This window comes from Astatotilapia calliptera, chromosome 22, assembly GCF_964374335.1.
Source record: "Astatotilapia calliptera chromosome 22, fAstCal68.1, whole genome shotgun sequence".
Lineage (NCBI taxonomy): Eukaryota > Metazoa > Chordata > Actinopteri > Cichliformes > Cichlidae > Astatotilapia > Astatotilapia calliptera.
This window is the reverse complement of record NC_137442.1, coordinates 21,428,593-21,447,414: the sequence shown is the minus strand read 5'-3', so window position 1 is coordinate 21,447,414 and position 18,822 is coordinate 21,428,593. Positions and strand designations below refer to the sequence as shown.

Genomic DNA, 18,822 nt, shown 5'->3' with positions numbered 1-18,822 from the left:
TGTGTCAGTCGTGGCGCTGCCCTCAACTCTAAATATATATATATTTTTAATATAATTCTTTTTTGTTTATAGGTCTATCTGTAAAATGCATCCCAATTTATAAAATGCCACTTATCACAAGGGCAGGACGCCCCATATAATTCACCCTTTCAGGGGTCCTGTCCTAAAACAACCCCCCCTTAAACATGACCCACACAATCTGAGCCAACCCCCCTCCCCACGCCCCCTCCCCAAATAAATCTTTCAGGTGGTCCAAACAGGACCTTGATAGCAATGCCTTTTTCCATTCCAGAGAAAACTCATAAGAAAGCTTCACCAACCAATTAAACATCAAGAAAAAAATATATATATAGACCAGGTGTTCGCTAAATCTGAAGTCAACCAAAACATCTTGTCATGTTTAAAGTACAACACCAAGGCGGTGATAGGAGGGGGCGGGGGTCCTTATTTCTTTGCGTTTCTAGTGTAAAAAGAAAACAAAAAAATACAAGTTTAAACACATCCTTTGGGGATGAGTAGAGCGGTTGAGGGGTGCGCACTTGTGAGGGCAGGTGACGACGGTGGGAGCCCTCAGGAGTACATTCTCGCAGAGATGCAGAGAGGCGGAGTGGGTGGAACTTTTAGAGGCGCAGGGTCTTTCTTTTTTTTCTTAAATCAGCTATGCAGTCCCAAGTAAGACGAGGGGAGGATGTTTGGTTGGGCTCCAACAACCTTTAACCCCTGAGATGAGCATTAGGACCAACTGCCGTCATCGTCTTCTCCCCTTCCTGGACTCTGCTGCATCTGTCCTTCTGTCGAGTCTTCTTGCAAGATTCGGTCACCGTTCCTCCAGGTCCGCTGGATGTTTATTTCCTGCGTGGCATTGGAGGTTGGGGTCCAGATGCAGGCTTAAGCTGCTGCTGCTGTTGCTGCTGCTGCTGCCTCCTCACCTGGGCTAGGATCTCCTGAATCTTCCTCTGGGCCAGCTAGGTGACAAGAGGAACAAGTGTTAAGCTAAAACTGCCGAGCAAAGCATAAAATGAAGTGTACAAGGATGCCACGCAATCTGCCCTGAGAATGCTGACCTCCTGTGCAAAATGTTAGACAAATAGCCAAATTTAGTTGTTTTTTTTTTTTAAATCAATTTTGGAAGCATCTCAGCGTGCATAACGTTGTTCTTGTTATAAATGGAAATTAACTGTATGGCTACAGTGAAAGGCAAAGAATATATAGCAGTTTATTCAGTGTCAGAAAAACATGCCCAGAGCACTTTTCTTTTATGCAACTCACCTGGCATGCAAAGAAGTGTCCGCTGATCTTGACTATAACCTGGTCGTTCTCATCAGGCGTCTGGTCCCGGGGCACCACCACTTCTGCACAGGTCAAGTTCTGCAGTTCGTTTACCTGCACACACAGATCAAAACTAACTCAAAACATTTATTGGGGGCAAAAATATAAACTGAATATAATTCGGGCATGAAAGAATCTAGATTACCGTTTTCCCGCCCTTCCCAATAACTCGTCCAGCAGCAAAGGCGGGAACCTTGATATGCGCCTCCAGCTTCACCTCTTCCTTAGGTCCAAAGAAATTCTCTTCTTTTAACTTGCCAAAGATTCGACACTGAGCCTGCAGTCAGATGTGTTCAAGCACAGGTTAATCCTACCGAATTAGGTAAAAACTTCTTTCAGAAATACTTCTGCTCCACTAACACGCGAATAAATAAAATCAAGATAAATGCAAACTTCCGCTATGATTAAATAAAGTGACATCTTAATTTTTAATCTTAGCATGAGAGTTTAATGCATTTATTTGGCTGTGAACGTGCAACACCTTAAACTGAGCCTCTGGTGGTCCGACAATGATGACCATCCTCTGCTTCGCATCCATTCCTTCTGCAGGGGCGATCTGAAAGAGGTCATTAAGAAAAAGAAACTTCACTTATGCTCCAGTTCCCATCAAATGAAAACGGGAAGACGGCAAGCATCAAAATGTTATCATTGACATTCAGAGTCTCTACCCTCCTGTCAATCACTCACCTTGATTGAGGCTCCGGCAAAGTGTGACAGTTGTTTGATGTGTTGACCCTGTTTTCCAATGATGGCGCCCACTGCAAGTGCAGGAATGAACAGGTGAACAGTCTCCGATTCTGGGTGTCCCTGCTGGATATAAACAGCTTAGTACTACTGCGACTAGGAGAAGATCGCATGCACAGACCTCCCCCCCCAGAACATTTGCTCAACTTTCAAACACCAACGCGCAAATGCCAACAGTCGATCTTGTGGAAGCTGTTAAACTCATTAAGTGTCATCGGCGCTTACACCCTCTGCTTGAAATCACTGGTTGATCAGAAGAGGCATGTTTGCCCCCGCAGCAGTAAACGCAGATGCTACCGTTATTGTCCAGTGGGGTTCCTACTCATTACTGATCAGCATGTTCCCAAAATCGTTGGGTGTTTTTGGGAACGTGCTGCATGCTCAGATTGGTGTTAAAACATTTGGCAAACAGTTGCACACCGATTCTGTTTACAGAAGCTATAGTCCGAGTTGGCTTAATGCAAAGGTTTACCGTTAGATGGAACTTGTTATTTTTTGCTAAGGAAAAAAAATAAAAATCTCAAGTGGACAGTAATGTTTAAATAAGCTATTACACTATGGAGCCTTAATGCAAACTGGACCAGGAAATCACCAGTCTCTAGTGCGGCTGACTCAAGATCTGAAAGGGAGGTGGTTGCACTGTCTCCCCCCCAAACAAAAAAAAAAAAAAACAACAGAAGAAGTAGTACTTGTTGGTTTTGGAGCGAGTCCAATTTTCCAGTCCATGTGCCAGCTGAGGGCACACTAACAAGTTGCTTTGGCAGGCTACAAAATGTGGAGAAGGGCTGTTGATTCAGAGGATGAACTTGCCGTTCAAACCTTCACCTTCCCTGACAACTCAAATGTCATTTAGCAGAAACAATCTCCTGAAACTGATCAGAGAAAGACAGCCTCCCTATTCACTTCACAAACACACTAGGAGCTGCCCAAATGTCACAAGAGGACAAAGTGGATGCAACCCCCCTAAAAAAATAAATAAAAATAAATAAACTCAAAACAAAACCCCACAGCAAGCAGCCACAAGCCGTGCAAAGCACTTTGGGGATGGGCAACTTACAGCAAGGGACTGGCTACTCGCTGACAGCATAGGAGCCCAAAATGGCCCTTCACCCCCATAAGGACTGCACTAAAGGGGAAAAAAAAACAAACATGATACCGAGTGGCTAAAGACAAAGTCTCTACTCTAACAGATTTCACCAACCTGACCCAAGGAACCAGCACACCAAGCGTAACAATTAAACATGGGCTGCCCTGGATTTGTGTAATGTAGTGTATGCAGTAAGCACATATCTGCAAGAGTGTCTCACTTACTCCAAATGATGAGCATCCACTATGGGCTCCGGGAGGTGTGATATTGGACATGGAGGGACCCATGCCTGTTGCTGTAGTGGGGAACAAACCTAAAGCATTCAGATTCAAGCCTGGAATCAAGTTGGATTGGAGCTGCAAAGAAAGGACAGCTCTGTTAGCAATTCACATCACCACCACATGGATTATCTAACCAACACTGCTATCACACATGATCTCTGGACAAAGGGAAAATACACCCCCCCCCCCCAGGAAAGAAAAAACAAAAACAAAAAAACCCTCAAGCTTTAAGTTTAATTTCTCACAGCAGGAAACTGTCTCCTTTAGATATGCCTGCACTACTGGAAATGCTCCTTGCAGCCTGGAGGCAGCACACTTCACGCCCACTCACTAGCTGAGCTGAAAGATGCACTGGACAATTAACCACGCTACATCACAGAATTTCTACTACTGAAGTGGACAAGTAAAGACTTCCAACAACAGCTGCCATCAAATCATATTCGTGTCTGCACATGCACCACTTTAGGTAAAGAAAACTTAAAAAAAAAAAACTGACAATTTTCTGAATTAAACATCAACTCCCGAAGCAAAAAACAGCTCGACTTCAGCTGGGACTTTTGCAAACCCTGGACAAGCAAAATGAATCAAATTGTGAGCCTGAAGCATATTTTCTAGGACAGTCAGAAAATCTCAAATGAGGCATTGTCCACTTGGTAAACAACCGCACAGTGCAGCTTCTCCAGCTTTTTTCACATTCCTTGTAAACTCAGTTTCAACAGCTAAGAAGGAAGACTAATGGTACAGTCCCTCGCCACAATTTTATGGGGTTTCCCCCTCCCCAATTTTGATGGAAAATATATAAATAAAGGCCAAGGAAAGATATGAAGGGGGGGAAAAAAGAAAATCAGTTTAAGTGTGCTAAAAGATTGACTTCACTTATTGGTATTATTTTGATATAGCTCAGTCTTCATGTACAGAGCTTAACTGGAATAAATGTATAATTAATGAGATCATAGAAGGCAACTTTACACGCAGATTTAAAAAAAAAAAAAGAAAAAGAAAATCACAGCAGTGCAAGAATCACCTGTGGTTTAAAACCTGCTGGCGAAGGCTCAAAATATCAAGTGCGTTTTCCCATTTGATTGCCATGACCCATTAGTTTACATTTACATGACCTGCACCTCTTCCCAGTTACGTTGACAGTTTGTTTTTCATGAATGGTTTAAATGTGTAACGTTTGAATCGTGAGATGGGATTTCCTCCTCTTCCTTTCAGAAAAAGGGAGGTCCAGCTGATCCCATGCTAAAAGGAAGCAGTGATGCACCTTTCCTTAGCCTTCAAGGGAATTTCCTGGAGCTGTTATGATTTCCACAGACACATTGGGGGTTAGTGAGCTCTGCTAGGAAACTAAGAAAAATTTCCTCTTCACCCACAGGAGTAGCAAAAAATAAAATAAAATAAAAAAAATAAAAGTATTCCTTTCTACTGATTTCACAATACCTGACATGTGGAAGTGTCTTTTGTATTGAAGACTTAATACATAAACAAATAATAAAACACTAAAAATGTACACGTATCTTTACAAGAAAACTGAGGATGAAAGAGTACCATTACACCATGGTAGTTTCAGATCACTCCCGTACATGTAAACGTCACTGTTCCAGTTCCTTGGCAGATTAATTTGTTATCTGATTTCTTGATTTTATGTAAACCCTAATCACAGAAAGTATCCTGGTGACTCTAAGACCTGCCAGAAAATCCCCACCTCCCCCACCCGGGGCCTGTTTAATGGCCATGTCTGGCCAGTGTACTTGAAAGCCAAGAACATTAACAGACCATCTACGTCACTTTTAAAGAAACCGGTCACATTTATATTTACTGGAACAAAGTTACTTCAGATTTCCCCTTTTAAAAAGTGATTCATTCAAATTTTAATTTTTTTTTTTAAAAATTGCTTACGTTCATAGCAGCCATGTCACTCTCATAGGATTCCCTGATCTTCTTCATCACTTCCTCCTCAGCTTTTGCACATGCCTCAATGGAGCCCTTTACTGTGATGGTCCGTTCTGGGTTGTACAGGGTTAGGTCCTGAAGACTGGACAGAATAAAGGTTGGAGGTGCATTAGAACTTATTGTTCTAAGTGTGGTGTAATTTTATAAACCAACCTCACAGACTGCAAACTGTCAATAGGTAGAGTTTCAATGAACTCTTTGCAACTTACGGTGAGATTGTGATCTTGGTCCCCGTTTCCTGCTCAATTTTCTTCAGGTTGCGTCCTTCTTTACCTATTAATCTTCCCACAAAGCTGTTGTGTGCAAGGATCTTTAGTGGGATCTCCTCAGTACTGTGGGAAAAAGAGGTTGCGAAGTCAAATGAAAAACAAAATCTGATACAATCAGTTCTATTACTTTTCCTACATGCTGCAAACAGACAGGGCTGATATATTTTTAAGCAAAGCCAAGATATGACGTCTGAACTCGTAAGAAGTTAAAAATGGGAGCCATTATAGGGGCGTGGAAAGCTGTTTTTATGAAGCAGCTTTGATACGATTTGTCAAAGTGATTTATTTATAAAATTATAAATAACAGCATCACAGTTTGCAGTTATACCCTCATTTTAGTTCAGTGTAACAGTAGATTCAGCCAAAGGTTAATAGGTGACAAAACTGAACTAAGGTACACATTTACTTATTTTGTTATAAACTCACAACTTTGTGTCAAGGGCTTCCTTCTGCATGATGTCCATGATGGTTTTGCAAGCGTTCGAACAGCCTTCAGGGGTTGAGTGAATAGTGATGGGTTTCTCTGCAGCACCTGCATTCTCTTTTCTGTGGATGTCAATCCTGACACAAAGAAAAGGCGCTCATCATATCGCTGCTCAACGGCCAGCAGTGCAGAAAAGGAAAGGAGGACACCGCTGACGTGCGATGCCGAGTATAATTCCTGACCTCCGTGTACGTACTTTGAGTGGGTCTGTTTGGTGATGTTGCGGATAGTCGCGCCCTCCTTGCCAATGATCGCCCCTACAAACTGTGTGGGAACCAGCATGCGTAGCGGGATGTCTGACTGCACTTTAGGCCGGGCGCCCAAACCCGGAGAGCCAGACCGAGGGGGTCCGCGGGCATTAAAGCCTCTCCGGCCCCCTGCTGGAGTACCCTCTGGTGCCGCCGTCTCATCAGGGATGTAGGACACTTTCAAGGTATAGTTCTCCATCATAGATCCATTCAGCTTCTCCATTGCCCTGAAAAGAATTAAAGATGTTGGCATGTTAACCTCTCGATTGCTACCACCGAACGTTTAATTTAAGAGCAAAAGGCTTGCAGACATGGAGTAAAAAAAAAAAAAAAAAACAAAAAAAAAAAAAAAAAAAAACACACTACACAAAGCTTCAAGTTTGACTCTTCATTAATTGAAGAAACCAAAAAGCAGGTAGGGACATTTAAACAAAGAGGTTTTAATGTAAATTATTTGTGTCTTAAGAACAAGGTCCAAACTCAACATTCCCAGCAGGTACTGGGGATCTGGCCAAACGCCACCTTACAGTCATCCTGTCAGCACTCACTCCTCATTAGCCTCAAGGATTTAGATTTTTAATGAACTGATCAATTATTCCAAGAGACTCTTCCAACCACTCTTGCAGAGTAGTATGATACATGTACACCAGGGGGCACCAGATGGCCAATTTAACCCCCTCCATCTCCAACACACACACACACACAGCCCCAGTTATCATTGCATGTCAAATTAAACTAGACTGGGTGTTGGAAGGAGGAAATCAGGTGCACTGTAAGAACACTTGACAGAGGAACTTGATGTGGTGTCGAACACAATGTGGGGGGGGGAGGAGAAAAAAAAAAAAAGGGGGGGGGGGGGGGAGCTTGAGCAGATTCATGTCAGAGGCATCAAGACAGATGAGATAGAGGTTAATGACGTGAACACTGTGTGTGCATACTCACAGCCTCGCCTGGTCCTTGGTAGCATACCGAACATTGACAACTGCAGTCTCTGTATCAGTGTTTACTGTGAGAATACACAAAGTCAGCACACATCCAACAATGACGGTGAAAGTTGACCAACCTGGGTTACTCTAAAATTTCATTAGGAAGCTAATAAAGCATTTACTTGAAAACAATTGTACAGTAAGGAAGGATTTGGAAAAACTGATTTCAGTGCAGGGTGTGTCTTGTAACACTAGGCTTAATCAACAGCATATTTACCTTGTTCACAGCTCTGTACTGCACCATACTGAGCAAGCATACCATCCAAAACCTGAGGGGAGAGGGAAGAAAAAAATTAAATACAATGAATAAATAAAAAATGAGTACATTGTGTCTAAAGGATTTGATCTGAACCCACTGGTGAACAGAAGATCATCCAGAAGAACAGGCCTAGCCCACTGCCAGGACATACTCCACCAATTCTGGACCCAAGTTCAAAGATGAGTTACACTGATAAATTAGCTGCTTCTTGTAAAAGCTTGTCAACTCAAATTATGACACTCCCTGTGGGAAGCTGGTGCCTTTCATTCTTTATTTTTAATTGTTTTGGTTTTTTTTAAATAAAACATTTTAAATAGAAAATCTTAGAAACGCTGTAAAAGGCGGACAAAAGCATAAATTGCATAATGAAGGACTTGTTTGTGGGATTTATTTGAATAGTGGCAAATGCACCAGATTAAGATCATCAGCATGTTGAATCCACACATAGAAGAGGCGTGTTGGGAGAAACCTTAGCATATGCACATAACAGAAAACCCCACCAAGACCACGGGACTTCGTTTCACAGATGTGATCAAATGTGAGCGAGAGGAGGAGGGGGGAGCGAGCCGGCTCCCATCTGAGCTAAGACCTCCACCATGCTTGAACCCATGGCCACACCCTCAGGAGCTCAACCCCACTTTCTAGCCAACAGGACCGCATCCCCGCCTGTCCCACCTCGCACCCCAACCCTACCAACCAGACTGCCTCCCGCCTCTCTGCCATCTCCACTCTCCATCATTGGCTGCTCCAGCACCGATACGAGTTCCCTGAAGCTAGGAGTTACTGGCTGCTGGCTGGCTACTCTGCCTGTCCATCTACAGAGTCTGGCCAATGGGAATCCAGGCCATTCAGGAAAGGGTGGGGTACATTCCAGCAGGAAACAGCAGCAGCTGGGGGAGGGGTGTGAGTTCATGCTACACATTCTGTGAATCAGCGCACATGGAAGGGAAGGGGAAACAGTCCAGGCCCACCCACTCACTACAGCTCGTGAACACGCTGCTACTCTCGCCACCATTCTCTAGCTGGAAGGTTTTTACACACACAAAATATGACCCGTTTGTCTTATCTACCTGATAAGATACAAACAAGGCCTTTGCATCAAAAGACCTCTTTCTATTCAGTTCCTCCATTCTTCTAAATCACCTCCCCCCTCGCTTTTGAGGGGAGAGGAATCTCCATGTCACCTTTAGAGAAAGCTGCCTCGCTACATAGGTACATACATACATGGGTGTATCTGGAGCTGGAGTTTAGGAACATGCGTAGGCAAAGCGAGCCCACCATTACTTACACAAAACACAAAACCCTGAGCGTGTCCATAGCCATTTGATCATACTGACTGAAGCAGGCTGAAATCTAAAGTCATGCATTAACCTTTACACTCTTGTAGTTCAGAACAGTGTGGAACAATTGTGCAATTGAACATGAATTCTCTTGTTTGGCTTCCATGGTCTTGACAAAGCAGATTTTTTATTATTCCTTTTTTTTTTTTAATATATAAATTGCGGTGCAAGCACACACCAAGACAGCTAAACCTCTGCAGTGGAGGTGATGTAGCTGGGGGGAGGGAGTCACGTAAAGCCGTGTTAAAGCTGCCACATTCCACATGCAAGTGCGTAATTTTGACTTTAGATAAATTGCAACATTTTAAAGCTTTTAAAAAAAAAAAAAAAAAAATCACTGCCAAAGTTCAAAAATTTGCAATTTAAGCTCACATAAAAAATTTTAGGTGTTCCCAACAGATTAGTGTGTAAGAACGTGGAGCAGACACCAGTTTGTGTTTTGTTTTTTTAAATGCAGGGGGGGGGAGAAACAAAAAAGAAAAAAAACAAAAAAAGGTGCTACGCATGACACACACACATACTGTTGCTCAACAGACCATTTCTTTCCCCTACTAATCGGGCAACGGCCTTGAAGTCCTGACCATGTCAAAGCTCAACATTTCTATTGGTATTCATCCCACCCCCCATTTCACGTGTAGCTTTTGGGCAAATTAATTACGTCAGCTTAGTTTAAACCCGTCAGAATACTCACTTCTTAACCTCATGAACTTATACATCTGAGAACAATTTTGTAAAATTTAAAAATCAGTTTTCTGAAGAATTTACAGAAGAGAAAATTTGTTTGGGGTTTTTTTGGAAGGGGGGTGTCTAATATATCAAGGTACACTATGAAACTCAAAAATCAAGTCAAATAATACACCCTGTTAAATACTACTTTATGTAGCAGCTGTCATTTTGGAGCTGAATAGCAAACACTAAGTCTTGAACTGTTATTTCAGACAATGCTTAAAATACAGGGTTTTTTTTTTTTTACAGTTTAATGCAACAGCGTAATAAGCCTCAAATTGTGCATTGCGTAAAATGTGTCCAGCAAATTAAGATCCACCTCACTTCCATGTGAGCTTGCACCGCTAACCATCTCACAAACCTGACAAAAGCATTACAGATGTGTCTGTTGCAGTGGTCTGCATACAATTGAGCAAAGGCTGATTTTATTTTGCCACCTTTCTCAATGTCAGGTACTGATACCTGTAGCAAATAATAAAACTACCAATACCCACATGCATTGTATGTTTTAGACAAAGAAAAATTCACAAGTATCAAACAAGTAAAATGACAATTTAAAGGAAAAAAATAATGCACTGCCATACACTAAAGGAGGACTTAAAGCCAGGCCAACCCCTGGGTTGCATGAATCTTTCACAACCCTTCAGACAACACTGATTTATTTTTAATTCATTTCCACTTTTTTGTGCAAGAACACACATTGAAAGTGAAAGCCTCATCACACACACACACACAAACAAGCCCATGTGATCAGTGGTGAAGGACACCATGGCAAAACAATCAACTCACGTTTCCCCATTTAAAAACATCAGCATGCAGCTTTTTTGTTTTACAAGTCTCTGCGAGCAGCAAACGCATGTAGATCCAGTGCTACAAACATACTCCTGCCTGAGCCCGTCAGCATCATCTGGAGAGTCTACCCTCATTAAATCTTTTTTTTCCCTAAAAAGCCAAAACACCACAACACTCAAAGGTAGTGAAAATTTAATAAAAACAAATTAAAATCTCTAATCCCGACTGTCAACTGCCTAGTGACATTAGTAAGAGTCCCCCACCCTCCTTACCCACCGATACCGGTCAGTATGTTGCACTAAGCTACAGCAGCCAAAGTCAAACTAATCATCAAGTGCATGCTCAATTGAAACCCAAAAGGAGGCAAGGTAACTCCAGAGGCCACTAAATGAGAGCCCAGTTGGGCTGCCCCATGGTGCCCCGCCCTGGAAGCGGTTAGCAGCCTGTTAGCACTCACCTCCCACTGCATGTGAGGCGGGATGTTCCTGATCTGCAGCTTACAGCTCCTGGAGAGAGAACAAGAGGGAAAGAGGGTGAGGGGTGAATGGATAAAGAAAGTGAAGGTAGATGGGACAAAAGATGGAAGAGAAAGCAACAGCTAGTTAATAAGTGACAATACCAAGGATAATACAGAAGAGGTTTGTGTTTTGTTTTTTGTTTTTTTTTTTAAAAACCCCAAAGGACTTATTTCTCAGTAAGATGGACACTGACAGAAGGTCTTTAATTCCACTCTAAACTCAGGTGTACTGAAACAGCCTGCATGAAATAGAAAGGAGAGAAAAAAAAAAAAAAAAAAAAAGTGGGGTAGTTTAGTTTCGAGTTTCCCAAAATTCAAATTAATGTAACACACGCACACAATCACATACACCACGCCCTTCTCCCAAATTACCAGCTGTGTTACAGAGAGCAACGAGTGACAAGGGGAAGAAGGGAAGAAGGGGACAAGAGGGGGGGAAAAAGTAAATCCAACAGATGGTGGTAGTAGTAAGATGCATCACAAAGAAAGCTGGGGGGGGGGGGGGGGGAAGAAAACACATCTACGCAACCTGACTCTAGCATGCATCCTATAGTACAGAATCATGAGATTTTAACAACTTCAAGTCTCAGACCCATTGGGTTTTTTTGGGTTGTTCCCCCCTCATCTCTTCTTACATCACACTACATAGGAAGACTCAAAAAAAAAAAAAAAAAAAAAAAAAAGGCACTTGCTCAGAGTGTGCATGCAGAAGACGCAAGTGAAGACAAACAGTTGAGTTTTGCATTGTTGCATAGGAAGGAATAATTGAGACAGAATTATTGCTTATGGCTCCCACTTTCATTATGTTTACAGCTGCATAAGTGTAGTGGTTATGTGTGGAGGTCATGCAGACAGTAGGCCTTCTGAATCAGTTACTCTAAGTTTCATAAGGGTCTGTCTGCATGTTGTGTAAAAATGTGAGAAAAGTACAAGCCACTCCAAAGTCCACTGCCTGTTGACACACACACCTAAAGAAAAGGCGTACATATGGCTTGGAGCTGAGGCATGCGCGCACACACACACACACACGACGTCGAATGAAACCTTGACCCCAGACCAGTTCCACATCGCCTTTACATGCACATTATACACACGTCGCACATTATACACACACACACACACACACACACACACACACACACACACACAGTTCCGTGCAGTCAGTTTAGCGTTACGTGCACATTTTTGCCCCTTGTGTAAAGTCTAGAATTTCACTACATATTTTCACCCCCTTTTCTCTCAAATGTCCCCGAGCGCCTCTGGATCTACATGTACAGGGCAGATTTATTTTTTCTTTTCTTCTAAAAAGACCATTAACAGTGTGGTAGTTTGCACAAGATGGCACCTTTCAACATGCAGCATTGATGAACTCCCCTTTTACACAGTGAACTTAATTTTTAAGATCAAGATTCACTACACAAATTTGAAACTTTCCATACATGAATGTGCGCACACTAAAAATTGTACTGCATGTGTACAATAAGGCAGCGGTCCCCAACCCCCGGGCCTCGGACCGGTACGTGAGTCGTTTGGTACCGGGCCGCGAGAGTTGAGGCTCAGGTGTGAAATGTATGGTTTTCAGGGTTTTTAAATCGGTTTTCAGCGTTATTTTGTTATCGTTTTGATCATTAACTCGGATTTCCTGGGTCTTTTCACGTGTGTTATGAATAAATCTTTTTTTCGGTACCAGTTTTATTTTGTTGTATTTATCCGCGACACATTAAAGGCCGGTCCGTGAAAAATATTGTCGGGCATAAACCGGTCTGTGGCGCAAAAAAGGTTGGAGACCGCTGCAATAAGGGCCATAAAGCTGAAATTACTCAACTTAGCCACTAGGACTACAGTCACACTTATAGGGGTACAATATATTTAGTACCACGCATTAAAGAAACTACTTAACTCTAAATGGGCAAATTGTAAAGAAAACTTCCCAAATAACTCCCACCAGGAATTTCAGCCCTTTCCGGCCCACTGTGCCATTCCTGGCTGATCTTGCAGCATCTCCCCACACATTTGGTATGCTCTGCATTGCGGTGGGAACGCCATGCGAAATGTGCAAATGCACAAAGCACTTCCAGTTGGATTAACCTATACCCACCCACCCACACACACAAGAAGTCAGCCAGGGTATGTGGTGGGGTGGGGGGGTGTGGGTGGTATACATTCCCCAGTCCCAGTCTTTGATTTGGGGAGGGGTGGGTGTGTGTGAGGCTGTGTGAGTGGGGTGTGGTATGGGGGGGGATAGCCCAGTTTCAAGCAAGGGTAACAAGGGCCCTCTCTGCCCCGTGGGGGTGGGGCCCCGTTGCCATGGACACGGACAAGTCCACTGACAGGAACATGTAGAGCAGGGTTAAAAGTGGGAGGGGGAGGAAAGGAGGGAGGGCCAAGAGTGACTAGGGTTGGCTCGTCATGTGATGGCCAGGAGGAGGCCGAGCACCTTATTTACTTTCAAACGGACCAACATTCTACACATTCGTCCCCATTCTTGGAGCCCAGCTGAGACCTGTGGCCTCCTGATGGGAGACCGTGCATACAGGTGGTTTCAATAGACACGTATACACAAGCATGCAAATGTATACTACAACAGCGTTCATAAGTTGAGCAGAATAATGCTACATGATACCTGTAGTCATCTCCATTTCTTTTCCTCACTCATCCCGCCCCCATAATGAAGCACTGTACGTCAACACCATTGTTGACAGAGAGAAACACACGAGGTCTGTGCTCAACGCCCATCCACAGCCACTGCTTATTCAGAAGGCAGAGGTTCTGAATGACTGAACTCCACACAGTCTGGTTTCCACTGCCCTCACAGGCCTTACGTGCATGCAAACCATGAACCCAATAAACTACATTAATGCATTTGGATATATTGAAATTCTTGGCAGTTCCAGAGTTGAACAGTTAGAGCTTGCCATATGCGAAAAGCCATTATGCACCGATGTCTTTACCTTCAGATCTTACAGAACAGGTTTAAGAACAAGCTATAAGTGCAATGCCAGTCTGATTTGAGTCTAGACTGAGGGAGAGTTAGCATTTGCCTGCAGTCCAAGTAAAACAAGGGGCCACATTCATAATTCTCTGGCACCCCAACTCATCTTTTTCTTTTGGAGGGGGGGGTGCAGGTGGGGCCCCACGCTGACCCTGTGACCAAGAATTCTTACACTAGGAGTGATTTCTATAAGCAACCATGAGAAGTTTGAGTACTGTCTCAATTTAATTTACAATTTAAACCCAGCTTTAGAAACAAAATCACCAGTACTAAAATGTTACTAAAGAACTGAGTTTAAAGGAAGTTGTGTACATTTAAACATGCGTGTTTGATGTCGGTCTTCCTCTCAAATACACATACCCCACCCCCTTACAACCATGCCATTTTCTTTCTTCCAGTACATGTGACATATGTGCACGTGGGAATGGGCAAGTTGCATTTTTTTACGTTGTTGGAAAAAAATAAAAAATAAAAATATCCAAGTAGCGAGTAGAATTCAACCCTATACACCACCTCAATTTGGGTTTACCTGTGGTGCAATTGCATCATAGGAGATTTTTAAAACCATTTATTTATTAGTTGTTTTTTGGGGTTTTTTTTATGTCTACGTACACAAATACATGAAAATATGAAACTAGGTCAGAGCTTTACACAACTGAATTTTTAAGCTGAAGAAAAATTACAGGCTTTCCACAGAACAATCGTATAAAGGAGATATTGGCGAGAATAAGTGAATGTTATCTTTAAAATGGCGGATTTTTTTTGCTTCAAAAGACTTTAACACATTTTTTTTTTTTTTTTTAGGAAAAGGTCACGCAACGTAAAAAGCAAACGTTCATAAATTAACTCAAAGTTAAATAACCAAAAGCGCCGTGTATGTGCAGAAAATGAGTTTCCAATTAAATCTCCAGCACCAAACTATAGCCACCCCACCCTTGATCCTCGTCTGCTCTAGCACTTCCCCCTTAATAGGTTCAAAGGTGATTGGCCAAGCCCCCCCCAGTTCATATTTTCAAGCTGGAGTGCAAAGAGGGGCCCCAGTGTCCGTGTGTGTGTGCATGCGCGTGTGTGTAGCGTATACTCAGAATACTGTTCCCATTGACTGTGTTCCATGTAGCAAAGGAAGGGCACGTTTTTTTACCTTTCTGAAATGTGGCGCAAACTCAACTCGGTGTGCACAAAAACACAATCACCACAGCGTTTAGAGGGGACGTCTGAAGATCTGACGCAAATTCTCATTTAAGTACACCTGGTTTATTTAACCAAGCTACAATTTAGACCAACAGCCCACCGGGAAATGCTTCTGTGATGTCCACGTGGAAAATACATTTCATGTAAAGGTCTCGCGAATTCTGCGTTTGCTCCATTTTATATCCAAAACGCTTTAAATAAATACAAGTCACGGGGAGCAGTTTTTTTTTTAATGCCAACGTGTTTCAGCAGGAATTTGTAATTTCAAGTGTGACCCATTTCTTTACATAAGAGCAGATCAGTTAAACGTTGAGAGCAAACAATGCAAACCTGCAATACTAGTCAGAAATTGCCGCAACTATCATCAACCAAAAGCAATTTAATTCAGGAAAATGCTAATTTTTCACCAAACAGCATCGCCACCAAATAATATAAGAATACACACACCATGTCAAAAATGGCCCTTTTTAAGTCCACTGCACATATTCCGAGAACCACACAAAAAAAAAATATTGTGCACCTTTGGAAATCATACACCGAACCGCCCAGTGTGGTTACGGGCGTCTAACTCTGAAACCATAGGGTTTTCGTGACTTGGGTCCCAAACCTCCCATTCCACTCGCGTTTGGAGTCCATCTCATGCAACAGCAGCACAATGTGCTGAGGAGGGCGGAAGCGTAGGGCAAACAAGGGAGAATGACGGGCAGATCATTCTCAAATGGACGACTTCACAAGGCCTGTACGCCTCAAATCCAGCCTGCACTCACTCAGCACACATTTCAGCCTGCACACTTTGGTACTCGCCCTGAGCTTTGTGCTTTAATATCGCCAAGAACTGCACATATACACTAAACACATACACACGAGGGAATGGAGCAAGCGAGGAGAAGACAACCATGAGGTGGTTTAACTCAAATGCACGACGGTTTTGGGAGCACCCCCTCAGTCATGGCGAGAGGAAGGAACAGAGCGCCATACGCCCCTTTTATTTGACCCCAAAAAGCATTCAGGGAAAAAAGAAAGAGGGGGGGGGGGGGTGATGGGCGTACGTATTTTAACTAAAATAAATATGTAAAGCTTGGCAACAAACACACATGCAGCATTATTAAAACACACTCGCACAGACACACACGAGGTCAGAGTAAAATAAAAAAAAGAGAGTGTGACGAGGAAGAGAGGGTGACTACAATTTAAAAATATATGTGGGGCTTCTACGAGTTTAACCAAGCACTATTTAATAAAAACCCACGTACCTTTGACGTTTAGGGACCGAGTGCTCCACTTCGAGAACTTTTCCGTGAAGTTCAACTTTACCTTAAAAAGAAAAGAAATTTAAATTAGCAAAATACAGCTACGTTAATTTCATTAACCACATGACATCTCGTGTAGGCCTCCATACTGCTGAGTAAACAACCACCCCCCAAAAAAAGAAAACAGGGGTTAATGTTTACTACTAAAAATCCAGAGAAGCATACATAAGCATGACTGCGAGCTGGATATTTCTCGCATAGGAGCACAAATTGTTCAAAGTGTGCGAGCCACTGGTAGCACGAGGACAAATGAGCCTGACATTAGCACTATTCGTAAAAATAGTGAACGAGTTTAGCTCAGCTGTTACGTGTTCTGTAGGTGCACGCTTAACTTGAAATTAGACAACAAGCCGTGAAGGGTTGGAGTGATTAATGTACAAAAAAAAAAAAGCTAAATGTGGATTGCCTGCCTGAGTTTGTGTTGGCCAAATGTAGGCCAACACAATTAAACCACCTGGTGTGTCAGCATGGACGAAATGGCTTCACAGTATAGCGAGTGGAGGCTGTTGGAGAAGGCCTGTATTTTGAAACCTGGAGAAGAGTGAAAGTTCCAGTAGAAACTGGTGAAAGCGACGACACATTACTCTTCAATCGTGCCAAGCTGGGGCTGTGTGATAGAGCTCACAATAAGGGTTCACTTCACGGCTTCCACAACCCCCGCTCGCTGCCCTGAACGGACATAACGCACATTGCTCACACTGAGCAGTTTACTCTAGCATTTTACCAAGCCACACTCAGTCAAATTACAAGGGCAGAATTTCACTCAAACCTGGGGGAAGCCATTTGTGTGAGCCCCACGGTGTCAAAAGGCCAAGTAAAGGTTGTGTGAGAGAAAGAAACGCTTGGATACACCCCCACCCTACAGGACTACATGCGTTTCTCATAGGGTACCCCCCACCACCAACACCAGAAGTAAAGCAATCTTCACACAATTGCAGCAGTTTGGGATAATTTCCTAATAGCACCTTTTTGCCCCAGATTGTCTCACCTGAAAGAACATCGATGGCCTTCATTGCTGCCTTCTCGTCCGGGCAATCCACAAACGCATAGCCAGTTTTGACAAGAAATGGACCACTGTGCGGAATCTTCCACTGCTCAAAGATAGTTTCGAAGTCCTCCTCGCTCGCCTCTGCGCTTACGTTGCCAATGTATAGCTTATTCATGTTCTGCGCCGAAAGGGACAATCTTTACGCTGAGGGAGAGATAGTTATTTGCTCTCGCGGATGTGCAGTGTTTGGAGTAGCCTAAATCGCCTTTACTACTACGGAGTGGCTGTAGCGTGCTTCCCGGTCGTTCAAGCCACAGATAGATTTAAACTGGCAGCCTCACGGTGCGTTTGCGCTCCCTCGCCCCTCTGTCTCTATCGCGCAATAAATAAATGCTCAATTATTAATCTCGTGTCTCCGAACGATGGCGGGCTGGGTGAAAAGGAGGAGAAACTACTTTGTGTCTTCCTCCAAACCCCTTGGCAAAGAGACAGAGAATGTCACACACGGTAAGGCTGGCGCCCGCCTCTAAGTCTAGAACCTAGAATAAGAAGAAGAAGAAGGGGGGAGAGAAAAAAATCCTCAGCTATTCCGGCTTTTTTGAATGAGCCACGTGTTCAAACTACAAATCAGCCCACACGTGAGGAATCCCAATTGCTCAATTAAGTGTTTGGGATTGGGGAAAATTGCACGGGAGTCTGGGGTGGGGACAGCAAAGGGGAGTGAAGAAAAAAAGGAGGGGAAGAGTGGATTGGTGTTGGGAAAAAACCTGGCGAGCTTTGTGCGTAAAGGGATTCCGTGAGAAACTAGTGTATCTTTACTAGAATCACATTCGTGTGCCTTTCTCTGCACAGCCTCGACTCTCATTGGTCAAATGAGGAATAGTAAAAACGGCGGTGCGCGCACGCACGCCCATAGCAGGGAGACGCTGATATTGCGAGGGCTTGTGCGCACGGCTGTGCTAAGTGCGCTATATTGGCGACACAACGGATGGAAAAGGGGGTGGGGCCACTCATAAATGATTTTTTTTTTGACACCATATTGTCAAATTGCATATAGAGCGCATTCAGTTGTACGTATTTTGAGTGGGGAAAGGTCCTGTGAAACTCCTTGGGCCCTCACGCATTGTGGGAATGACACGTAGGCTACTACTCTCCATGACGGCATCCATCTTCTGAGTGGAGTGGAGCCATGCCCTCTCTGATCCACAACTCAAAGTCCAACAGCAGGCCCCATTTGTTCTTGGTCACGTCGAGGGGGTATCTTTGGGCGAAATGAGTGCAGCCACGCCATTTGTTTTGTCGTCTTTCGGGCTGTTTGGCACAACT

At 43.4% G+C, this 18,822-nt stretch overlaps 1 protein-coding gene across 3 annotated transcripts; it reads right to left on the bottom strand.

Annotated features, from left to right (window-relative positions):
* Nucleotides 1-636: 636 nt before the first annotated feature.
* On the bottom strand, nucleotides 637-18,302 carry igf2bp3 (insulin-like growth factor 2 mRNA binding protein 3). Of its 3 annotated transcripts, none has more exons than XM_026155954.2 (15): nucleotides 17,497-18,302; nucleotides 16,452-16,512; nucleotides 10,956-11,004; nucleotides 7,599-7,650; nucleotides 7,338-7,401; nucleotides 6,344-6,622; nucleotides 6,090-6,224; nucleotides 5,604-5,726; nucleotides 5,341-5,476; nucleotides 3,385-3,516; nucleotides 2,017-2,139; nucleotides 1,811-1,885; nucleotides 1,475-1,606; nucleotides 1,270-1,383; nucleotides 637-965 (listed from the first exon to the last, which is right to left on the bottom strand). In XM_026155954.2, exons 1-15 carry the CDS (start codon nucleotides 17,669-17,671, stop codon nucleotides 846-848), a joined length of 1,770 nt encoding a protein of 589 aa, XP_026011739.1. In that variant the 5' UTR covers nucleotides 17,672-18,302; the 3' UTR covers nucleotides 637-845. The 3 variants fall into 3 exon arrangements, with proteins under 3 accessions (XP_026011739.1, XP_026011740.1, XP_026011741.1); XM_026155955.2 differs by having other exon boundaries at nucleotides 2,017-2,136; XM_026155956.2 differs by lacking the exon at nucleotides 17,497-18,302 and adding an exon at nucleotides 16,674-16,722.
* Between the last annotated feature and the right edge of the window lie 520 nt (nucleotides 18,303-18,822).